Consider the following 12,475-nt stretch of genomic DNA (forward strand, 5'->3'; position numbering starts at 1 on the left):
TTGATTGATTGATTGAATTGTTGTTTTAAGTCCACTTTATGCACAGTAAGCTAATCGGGACTGAACCTACAATTTAAAGTGGGATCCGAAACACTATGTGCTTCCACTGGGTATCGAAAAAGGGACACCTTGATTACAAGGCGACAACGTTACCACTATACCATAGGGGAGGCCCTTTATTTATGTTGAAAAATAAAACTTAAAAATTACCTTACACAAGCATGTGTGCTTCCCATGGACAAGGTATTCTTCATTGACAAGTTACAGTTAGTATGGTAGACTAGTGGGAATGAATGTAGAAGCAAATCAGAACCTTAGTAGAATGCATTTGGGGGACTTTATTTTAATGCTAAGAAAACCAAACCTAATCTGCCTAACCTAACCATGAAAGCATATATTTAACAAAACTTAAGTAATTGCTAAAACTCCCCAGTATGTGTTAACAAACATAAATCAAAAATGAACCATGTAAATACAGGAAAACCTCGTTAATACGAAGTTCAAGGGACCAAAAAATGTCAACTTCGTATTAAACGACTTCAAGTTATCCAAACTTTTCAAGATGGCGCCTGTTTTCAGGTGTAAATAAAGTAGAGTATAAATTACCCCCACAAAGGATGTTTTATACTTGGTGGTAGCTCAGAAAATAAGCTTTATATGTACTATATAATAATATTGTACGTTTTAAAGAAAGTGTAAAAAATGTTACACAAAATGAGAACACGGAGCTTAATTCGGACACAATGATTCCAAGGAGACGGTTAACACCATTTATCCTGGCTAGTTATACAACCGGTTATGCACGAGATGCATGTTGTGGCAAAAAGTCTTATAAAAAACGGTATTTTCTTTTAATTGTGCAAAGTCCTTGCTCTTCCATGAAATTCTAAAAATTTTAGTTCATAAGAAACCCGTTTTTACAGAGACCTACGGAAAGGAAAACAATATTGTTTATTGCAATAAGTGAAACTCGGAAGAATCTTGACAGTAGTGACACTAGCGCGAGCGAGCAAGAGAGGGGAGATAATTGGACAGAAGGAATATTGGATTTTATGTGCGTTCACTAGAACATTGTCCGTTTTTTAGGAAACTTGCGTATTTTCAGATTAATCGACAATTTATTGTAGGTTTCAGGAGTATTCTGGAGGTCAAACACTCGCTCCGCCAAAACTTTTCCTCTCGTATTCCTACATTGAGCATTGCATTTTTCTTTATTTTTTTTAACAGCAGCACGCTAATGGTTCTGAAGAAAAGTGGGGATTATATGGCTTTGCAAGATTCGGCAGAAGAGAAATCATCCGCATTTTAAAGATAACGCAGTTGTCGAAGACCGAAACCATGCACACCAGTGGCGGATAATGAGCTGTTGTAGGAGAAGGAAGGGGGTCACTTTTCTTTTACTTATCATGCGGTTTTGGTTCGTCTTAAAGAAGGTATTCAGAACTGTTTTTTTTTTTTAGACGCCAAAGGAAAGGAGCCTGTGTGCGCACACGAGCAAGAAAATCGTGGCCAAAACGATTAGCGGGGAAAGAGCTTGACCTCCCATACACATTGACAAAGAATGTCAATGTCCAGCGGGCATTTCGGGCTGCTTCCCTCAGTTGTCAGCAGCTCTTAGTACAAGGAAACATGTCAAAGTCCAGTTAAAATAACGTCCAAGCTCTCTCCACTTTCGATCTTCTCTTGTCGACTGACGCAGGTGTCTACTTCGAATTAAGTGAAACCAGTTTTGCGGAAGGGTCTTCTAAACAACTTGGTATTAAAATTTATCCGTATTTCGATTTATCCATACTGAAATACATTATAAATCCTATCTTATCGGCTGGGGAATGGGAAGAACTTCGGATTAATGGGTACTTCGTATTAACCAATATCGTATTAACGAGGTTTTCCTGTATTGCATTCGTAGCATGATGAAATCGCAATAAAACAAAAGGAACCTGGGCCCAAAATATTTACATGCTGTGTAACCTTAAGGGGATGGGAAAATGTAGGGGACATATCTCCCCTTTGGCCCTCTATTCCTAAGAAAAAATTAAAGCCAGGAAAAGACGACAAAATGAGGGCTGACTATCAAAAAAGTATATATAACCCCCCTCCTCCTTCCAAAAATCCTGGATACACCACTCTACACACGGCTTGATCTCATAAAAAAAAAAAGGCGTCAAATGGCAGGAAATTTTAGAGGACTATAAATTCAAAACTAGAGTTCATATTCCAGAAGCAAAAATAAATATATGGGTTCTTATACACGGTGGCTACTCTAGGACCATGATAGAATTCAAGTATAATTCCCGGATTTCAAGGCGAACTTTCCAAAAATTCAAGCAGATTTTTTTTTCTATTTTAACCTTACGTATACTAGTGTCTCTCAACATCCACAGACAAATATCTTAATAATATCAAGGGTCTATGTGATTCCAACATCCAAAAATTCTGATTCAATTAAACGGTATACGCAATATAATTAAAATATTTAATTTAAGGTGCTGAGTTTCTATTTACTATCAGAGGCGCAACCACGAATTTTTTTCACAGGGCAAGTTCCAGAATAAACTAACAATAATAATAATAGTGTTAATAATAATGTTATTATTATAACATTATTACTATTATTGATTTGCTTTATTTCACTTCGCTTCTTGTGCCACTTTTGACCAATTTCCAATGATCCAATTTTTTGCAGCCTGAAATCAATATTGATTTAATAGGGCGCAACTAATTTCACGGGATGCCAATGCATTCTCTCTTTAACAACTTTGGTGACCCCCGATGGTGTAGTGGTAACATCGTCGCCTTGTGATCAAAGGGTCCCAGGTTCGATACCAGGTGGAGGCACATGGGACAGCAGTCCGGAAGACTAAGAAAAACAGGAATTGCGAGAGAAGCGAGCAAGAAATTTTTACAAAAGTATTTTTATTTGCATAAAAGGTGAAGTTGTGGGCGGTAATAAAAATTGTAATTTTTTACGTCTATGGAGAAAAATTCAAGTAGAATTCATGCATAGGAATTTCCGGTGAGTAGCCACCCTGCTATATATGTCTAAGTATATCACGTAACAAATTTTATCCCAATCTGACATGGTGGGGTGGACACTTCTGGAGAATCTTGTATTGAATGACCAGTAACCCTGCAGCACTGCTGGCACAATAGAGAAATTACATGAATCATAATCTACAAGCAAAAAGGTCCAATTATGAACCTTAGTACTGTCATGCTCATTTTCAATGCTTCTACTAAAATTTTCTTCACCTACCTATCTGCGGGATCTGCCATTTCGCCTTCCACCTCATCAGGATTCTCTACACTATACTTCATGTCTTTATCTTCACTTAAAATTAATTCACCATTGTCACTGTCCTCAGATGGCATTTTTGTAACAAGTTGTTCATGATAACATGGATAAAATTCTTCACTTTGATGAACATTTTGCCCACTAGGAACTTCCTGATTTCTGCCTTCAAATTGAATTCAACTATCACCACTCACATTTTTTACTTTACAAACTGAAGTTCCTTTCATGTACTCACTCGATAGTTTGCTGTCAACAGAAGCATCCTCTATGCACTCATTAGATGGTTTGAGGTCAACAGAAGCATCCTGTTTGTACTGATTAGATGGTTTGATGTCAACAGAGATATCAACATCAGGAGGCTCCTTGAAGGATTCTGTTTCAGTCTTGACACATGACTCATCCGGAAGCCACACATTCTCCAGAGATGTTTGTTCACAAACGAATGGATTGGCACTTTCTGATTCAGACTTTATGAGCACTTTCACAGGAGAGACACTTCTGTCAGACACTTGAACAGCCAAACTGTCTTCACAATCATCAGACCAGGATGGAGAAGCCTTCTGAAAGACAATCACAAGCAGTGTGGATTAAAAATGATGTTTAATTTAAATGTCTTTTTACTTTTTATAAAAAAAATAATCAGATTTTTTTTATTTATGAGGCTCAGTCAATAAATAATGAGGCAGAGGATATATTTCACAGTACTTATGTAACGTCCCTCAGAAGTATTGTCTGCCACTGTTAGGCATTTATCCCATTGTGACACCAGTCACAAAATGGCATGTTTGTAGAACTCCTTTGGCTGCTGTTGGAACCAACTGGACACGTACTCCTTGATGTTCATCGTCCAATTGAAACTGTTGTCTCCTCAGTGTTTTTTTTTTTTTCTTTTTTTGAGCTCACCGAAGATATGGAAGTCACACGGGGACAGATCTGGACTATAGAGAGCAGGGAAGGGGCTCAAGACTTCCCACTTGAATGTTTTCAGACATTCCTTTGAGTCGGTCCGATCCTGTGTAGCTCTTTCAAAAAATCGTGTGATCACTGATATTAAGTGTGTTAAATGTAGAAGAACTGTTCGAAATGGTATCTTATGCGATTTGTGTGATTTGTGGAACCATTTTAGATGCGTAGGCATAAGTGACAACGAGTTGCCAAGTGAGGGAACTGAATGGATGTGTCCGAGGTATGTAGGTCTACAGTCCAATATGGCCGTTACACATGTGGCGAGTGCACAGAGTGGTGGTGGTAAGGGGGAAGAAGGCACTCTTCTGGAGATAATATCTGTGCTGATATTGAAACAGTGCTGGGTGAGAATGCGCAGTTAAATAAAAACCTGGAGGCATGTGACCTGCAGTTGGGCAAGGGATTATCTTGTGGTGAAGTGGTATCGAGGGCTCAACTGTGTGGCAAATTGTTTCACATGGGAAGAGAATACACTCTATGAGCCAGAAGAGGAATCGCATAATGGGTGAAGGTGTTGTTATTAGTGATAATAGGTATGCAGTCTTGGGCAGAGAGGAGGATACATAAGGGGACCAGGTTGGTGAACCAGGGCTCACTGGGAAAGTTGAAATAGGTGACGTGCAACCTAAGATACAAAGAAATAAGAATAAAATAATGGGTAGGATCAAGATATACTCTGATAGTCATGGGCATGGTTTATCTTCAATGCTAACTTCTTCAAAATGTGCTGATAATCTAAAAATTGAAAGTGTTGTGAAACCAGGTGCAACTTTTGAACAGGTGGTAGGGAACAAAGAATATTCAAAATTATCATGTGATGACTTTGCCATATTACTTGGTGGATAAAATGACGTAAGCAAAGATCAAACATTTGATGCTGTAGCTACACTGTAAAAGACTTCGGGGAGGCTGACTCACACAAATGTGATTGTAGTAAATGTTCCACACTGGCGTGATCTCAGAAGCTCCTCTATTGTCAATAAAGAAGTAGAGAAAGCTAATAGCATGTACAGTAATGTATGTAAAAATTTTGAAAATGTAACGGCTATGGATAGTTCCATACTTGCTAGAGAAATGCATACCAGGCATGGCCAACATTTCAATGCAAATGGAAAATTGGAATTGTGTAAAATTATACACAGGGTTATTCAGGATATGCTAATTGTTAGACAACATAAGAATATTGCTGTAACTGATCATACGGAGCAGGGAAACCTGTAATAGTGGCCAAGTGTAATACTAGTGAAACTTGGCCTATATCTATATCTACAAACCAATCTAACTTAAGTATTCCTAACAATATCATCAGTAAACCCGAATGTATCACTTCTTCATATTCTGAACAATCATGTGTTAATTTTGTTTTGAGAATTCTCATGAGGAAGTTAGAGCATGTTGTTCTAACTCTCACACTCCATTGGATTTAAAGATAGGTTATCTCAATACACAGGGATTCGGCAAAAAAACATGAAATTTATTAATGATTTTGCTAATGAAAATAGTTTTGATGCTGTTTGTCTAAGTGAGGATTTGTGTCATAAAAGTGAAATTTCCTTCGAAACACTAGATGACTTCTATCTGTTTAATAGTTATAGTAGGGAAAAATTCAACATGGTGGAGTGTCTATATATGTAAAAAATGCATTTGTACATGGTAGTCATAAGTTATATTTTGAATTCCTCTGTAGTGAATTAAACTTTGAAGCCAAAGGTTTATTTATTAGAGACTTGAAACTTGTAATAGTTGTGCTTTATAGATCACCAAATGGGGTTCCTACTGTTTTTCTTGAAAAACTTGAGGAAATGTTAGATTTTTTCAGTAAGTCTCAATGGAAACACTTTAGTATCATAATTGGTGGTGACCTAAACTCTCATTTTGATGTAACAGGAGATAAACAAAGTGTGATGATGTAAAAATCTGTTCAGGCAATTTAACTTTAACTATATGAATAATAAACCCACTAGAGGTTCAGCATGCCTGGATAATATACCGTATTTACTCATGTATAATGCACACTTCCTTCTAACATTTTTGCTCCCAAGAACTGTGATGCGTATTATTCACGGAATAATTCTGACAGCCAACGTGACACCGTACAGGGTCATTCCATGATTTTGGGACACTTGAATTGATTTTTCATGTTTATGGAACATTATCATGTTATATATCGTTGTAAAGCTTAAATCCTGCAGTTTCTGAATATGGCAACAGTATTCAATCCAAGATAACGACACTAATGTGAAATGCGGTTGAAATAAGTTCATCACAAAATGAAGGAACGTTCTGATTTCTATGGTGCTTTGGATGAAAGAAAACATAAGGAAAAATAAAACAATAATTAAAATGTATTACTGGCCAAATAATATATATATATATATATATATATATATATATATATGGCGTGTGTAAATTCCTTAATAGAATAAATCTTGTGCTGCTAACTGTTAGTTTGAAGGTCCTGAATGTGCCTTGCATAAATGTTACATTATTCATGGTAAAAGTATATATTTTGATGTTATTTTAGAAAAATTAAAAAGGAATGAGCAAAACCACGTATAAAATTTTGAAGGTCATTTCACACGATTTTTCACTTTGAAATTATGCAATGTTCTACGACACCAAGAAAAGCAGTGCAACTCTGGCAGAATTACAGCCTGCACCTTCCCTCACATGGGATGCATATCAGCAGTATTTGTTGGGCGAGAAATAATAGAAAATAACTTCCTGAGCACTGCAAATCCATAACGTAATTTTGATCTCGCTTTCTACTATTACAGAATAAAATAAGGTGGTTAAAGAGTGAAAGCTTTGGGATGCTAAACACAGAAGAGGGAGAAGGGGGAGGTGGTATGTGTTGGAGACTTACTGTTTACACAAGAGGATATTCTCCTCTTGGTCACATAGCAACAGGTGACTCATTGAATAGGTATGATGTTATTCACTCTTGATCAGCATAGCAACAGCTCTACGACCTACAACTAAGGAATCAATTTCTTGAAACTGGATTGTAGTGTGCATTATAAACGAGATATAATTTTTTGTAACTTTTACCCTTCAAAAACAAGGGTGCCCATTATACACTCATAAATACGGTATTTACAAACATAAAAACATCTCGTATAATATGTGATGTAACTGTATTTGCATACTCAGATCATGATTCTCCTTGGCTAAAAATACATAACTTAAAACCATGTGATTGTAACTGTAAGGAATCTAAACTAGAGATCTCAAGACCAATAACGGATGATAAAATATTAAACTTCAGGAACTTGCTCTGTAATATAAACTGGCTAGATCTGTTAAGTAAACCTCTAGTCCTTGGATACAGAACACACATTGGCTGATGTAACATTTGAAAAGTTTCTAACAGTATTTTTAGATATTGATGATAGGGGTATTCCCCAGAAAAAGTGTGAAGTTAGTCTTAAAGTTAATAAGAAGAAAATACCAAAAAGAATGCTGGTTGGTACACTCCTAAGTTTTGTTCCACTCCTGCACTCTTGTCCGGGACATACAGTGCACCCCATATACCCATATATCATTTCCATTCGTCGATGGATTTCACGAGCCCCTACACGGAATGACTGGACACGGCCGCTGCTCAGTTAGCAGCCTTTGCACATACCTTGCCAGACTCGTAACATCATCTAGCTAGAAAACATGTGCGAATCAGTTTTGTCACACCTGCACCTCGATTTCAGGCCCATCAACCCATTTCTAACTACCATAGATTTGGTGTAATATCCTCTGCCTCATTATTTATTGACTGAGCCTCAAAAATCACAGGTTGTTAAAAAAAACAAAAACACCACAGAAACGTCTGCACACTGCATGCCTTAAGACTTTCTAAAACAAAGGGGGTGTGAGTTTTGATACACCCTAGTGGATACAAGGGCAAAGAAAATTAGCTACAACCAGATGTAGCACCTCTTTTCAATATCAATTGTGGCGTGCACTATAATAAAAGTCCCCCATGCATATTGCACCGTGCCATTAAGGCACATTTAGGGGAAGGGGATGTGGGGGATAGAGCTACACACATTCTCAATCTTGGTTCACTATGGAGGTGATGTGATCAGCACCATTCTCCAGCTGCTCTTTACCCCCAGGTATCTATTTATTTGAGGCTGGATGAACCTCAGAGGTGCTTTATACACATGGACAAGGGTAGAAAAATTCTGACCTCAGATCACCCACTTGGGCATGAAACATGCTCTATGGTTTCTGAAAAAAGACAGATGGGCAGAGACTTGAATAGACAGGCAGAAATACTTGAAATAATACAGAAGACAGTCAGCATGTTCCAATGGAGCAATCTAATATAACAGTGGTAAATAATTCTTTGGTCCATTTTGTCCATGCTGTATTTGAATGCTGCTCCAAGTAAGAAAATCATAACAAGCATTTCATACACTTACAGTGTAACTTAGAATAAATATTCCTCAGGGGGTAGTAGCTAAAAGGGTAAACTAAAGTTGAGGGCGAAAAAAACAGAAACTTGAAATTGGGGTTCCAGTGTGTGTGTGATTCGATTTTGTTGTGTAAAATATACAAAAGCTATGAAATACCTTCTATGACTGGTTATTAAAAGATAAAATGCAGTGTTTTGATCTTCTAAACAAAGGTTTCCATCAGGAATGTTGTTATATGTTATTATACATTTGTCCTACAAATTAGCCTTTCAACCTCCTCATTTTACAAAGTTCCTGATGAACACTCATGTCATAAGATTGAAAAGTTGGATGTGGTGATTTCATTATCCACTCTAGGTGCGACTTTCATTACTAGTATTTTATTATGATAAGTGCATTAACATCGACATTTATCAAGAATGTATGGTAAAATATAATGAACACATGCAACTCTTGCACATTACGTAACTCAATTGAATTTTAAATATATTTTTTAACATGGCAATATCTTGTTCTGTAGATATATTCCATTCCTCAGGTATTTTAAAATAGTTTTACAATGAGGTCCATGCCACACACAAAATTGATTTGCTGCGCCAAACAGGAGAGAATAGTGTAATATGAAACACAATTTTATTCACAAGAAATCTGATACTAACATATCCCTTTCACAGTGGTTATTCAAGGAAGTATACATGCTTACATTATTAGTAACAGCAGGTGTAAAAATAATACTTTTCATTTCTTAGAAATACATCTATTACCACCCCAAGAGCAAATAAGAGTTGACTGTATTTTTTAGTACATCACAACTCCTTCAAGTAAAAAATAGTAACTTTACCTCAAAGCACATCTCCTTTCTCTGCTTCTCTTCTGCAGATGATGGGTTTTCATTCAGAAGGTTTTCCGATTCAGAAGACATGTTATGGAAGTCCTGCAAGATTGTCTGGCTTGTCTATGCACGGATAGCACACAAACTTTGGCAAACTGTCATCATCTCAAACCTAGAATGAAGAAATCTGAAGTCATAAGTAGGGTAGGGTTGGGACATGGGTATTTAAACACTGGGTAGCTAAATAAAATTTGGGTAAATGCAGGGTATTTATGAAAATTATAGTCATCTACCAAGAACCACCATAGCTCAGTTCGTAGAGCATCTGGCTATCACTCGCAAGAACTAAGCTCATCCCGGGGCAGGTGATCTGCACAAGGGAAAATTTTCCCTGTTTCTGCATGGCTCTGAGGTTCACCCAGACTCATATAAATCAGTACCTGGAGGGTAAAGGCAGGATACTAATCAACATCACAACTATGGCTATGATCAAGAATATGTGGAGCACTATACCTTCACACACCCCATGTGCCTTCACAGCATGTGTGCACAACAAACTGGAATACCTATGCCTTTTTTTTTTTAGTTATCTACCTCAAAAGTAGATATTTATTACAAATTAAATGTTCCGTTTATATTTTGTCTTGAGACAAAACTATGAACATTCCTCTTTGCAATTGTTACAGTTGAACATCTGGATTTCCTGTAAAATTTAATGTAAACTGCATTTTAAAATTATACAAAGCTTTGCATATTTCTATTCCTATTATATTTTGCTCATTCCAGTTATATATTGTGTGTCCTCACTTTCCTAGCTACATTCACATCTCTTACTCAGTATGGCCACTATTGGACCATGATAAAATACAAGTATAATTCCTGGTTTAAGGCAAACTTTCCAAAAAATCAAGGGTATAAACAGATGTTTTCTCTATTTCAACCTTACATATTACCACCTCTCACCCTCCCACAAATATAATTAACAATCTAAAGAGTCTGTGTGATTAAAGGCCGACACACTCATCTCTGCCGCGGCCCAGATAACAATTTTTGTTTCATCTCCCTGCCTCTTAGCATCACGTGCTCTACCCTGCTCGCTAACCTTCGCCATTGTTGCCAATTCTCATTCCATTCCTGGACACACTCATGCAAACATAATTGAAAACAATTGAATAGAGCTCCAGCTTACACTGTCCAACAGGGACATTCATTTGGAAATATATCATGACGTAATGGTTGCTTCTTTCATGCAGTGCATTTTCATTGGCTAGTTAGCAACTAGTGTGCCAACTGTATTAATGAAGCACTTTTCTATCATGGAAGGGCAAAGACAAAGTGACTGTGAGTTTTGTTGGATTGGAAGCACCATAATATTATTTTAAGTACTTGACCAGTTTGATGTTGTGTGCATGTATTGCATGTGTATGTGGCTGTTTGGTTAGTGAACATTGAATTCCATAATGCCTCCAGTACTATTGTTCATACTTCATCACTTTAGAATTGCTCAAAAGAAATACATTATGTGGATGCATGAGCATTTCTGTGTTTCAACTCTCGGCTCCGTCAAATGTTCTTGCAGGAATTGCATGAAGGAAGGAAGCTGGTATTTTTGCTGTTTAATGCAATGCATAGTGTTTTCTTTGTTAAAATTGGCATGCTTTGATGGCAAGTTCGTAACAAACGAGAAGCCCCATCCTTTGCCACTGTGCAACGCTGGTATAACGAATTTAATCGTGCCCGCCATTCGCTCACCGACGAGATTCGCGAAGGTCGTCCAAAATCAGTTGTTGTTCAAGAAAACATTGATGCTGTGCAAAACCTAATACTGCAAGATCGTCATGTGACATACTGTGAAATTGAGGCAACCATAGGCATTAGTCCCACCAGCATATATAAAATATTACATGATCATTTAGCTGTGAGAAAGGTATGTTCTCGTTGGATCCCACACAATTTGACAAAAACTCAAAAAGACGCTCGCGTCAATTGGTGCAAACAAATGCTCAAGAAATACAATCGTGGTGCTTCAAAAGACGTATATAAGATTGTAACAGGTGACGAATCATGGATATATGCATATGAGCCGGAACGTAAACAGCAGTCGACTGTATGGGTGTTTCAAGATGAACCCAATCCAACAAAATTTGTTCCCACTCGAAGCACATTGAAACAAATGGTCGCCTGTTTTTTCGGGAAAACTGGTCATGTGGCAACTGTGCCTTTAGAGGAACGTAGAACGGTCAACTCTGAATGGTACACAACAATTTGTTTGCCACAGGTCTTCGGTCAAATACGGAAAACAAACAAACGCCATTGGATCATTCTTCATCAAGACAATGCCAGCTGTCACGCATCTCATCTAACAACCGACTTTATGAACAGTCAAAAAATCGAATTGATGGGTCATCCGCTGTACAGTCCTGATTTGGCACCCAATGACTTCTTCTTGTTCCCGAATGTCAAGAATAAATTGCGTGGACAACGATTTTCGTCAGCGGAAGATGCCGTTGATGCGTTCAAAAACCATATTATGGAGGTGTCTCAAGAAGATTGGAAAAACTGCTTTGACAAATGGTTCGAACAAATGCACACAAAAAGTGTATTGACCATAAAGGAGAATACTTCGAAAAACAATAAAGCAGTTTTCAATGCCAAATTCCTGTTTTTTCATTGTTAGGCTCAAAATATAAATAGTGACACTCGTACAAGCACTAAATGTAGACAGGATGGGTATTTTTGGGAGTCATAATAGCTACACCTCTGTTTTGGATGTAATACAGAATTTGTGAAATAGTAAGATGGAATGTAGTGTCTCTTTCGCCCTGCTGAACTTTTGTCAATTATTTGCAGATTACCATGTGAGGCTCCTAGGGAGTTTTATGCTCAAGGCAAGATCAAGATGTGATCAGGTGTTAAAGGGGCATTATTCTACTGCTAGGAGACCTAAAGGTGACATAAAAATGCAGT

General features: G+C 37.3%; 1 protein-coding gene across 1 annotated transcript in view; it reads right to left on the minus strand.

The window, feature by feature from the left end:
- Nucleotides 1-3,826, minus strand: part of LOC145999308 (uncharacterized) — a 37,351-nt gene extending 33,525 nt beyond the window's left edge. The window contains exon 1 of the mRNA XM_083136247.1: nt 3,257-3,826. Coding sequence (XP_082992373.1) covers nt 3,257-3,372 — 116 coding nt within the window. The 5' untranslated portion in view covers nt 3,373-3,826. The remainder of the gene's footprint in view (nt 1-3,256) is intronic.
- Between the last annotated feature and the right edge of the window lie 8,649 nt (nt 3,827-12,475).

Source organism: Lepisma saccharinum, chromosome 15 (assembly GCF_977018435.1).
Source record: "Lepisma saccharinum chromosome 15, izLepSacc3.1, whole genome shotgun sequence".
Classification (NCBI taxonomy): Eukaryota; Metazoa; Arthropoda; class Insecta; order Zygentoma; family Lepismatidae; genus Lepisma; species Lepisma saccharinum.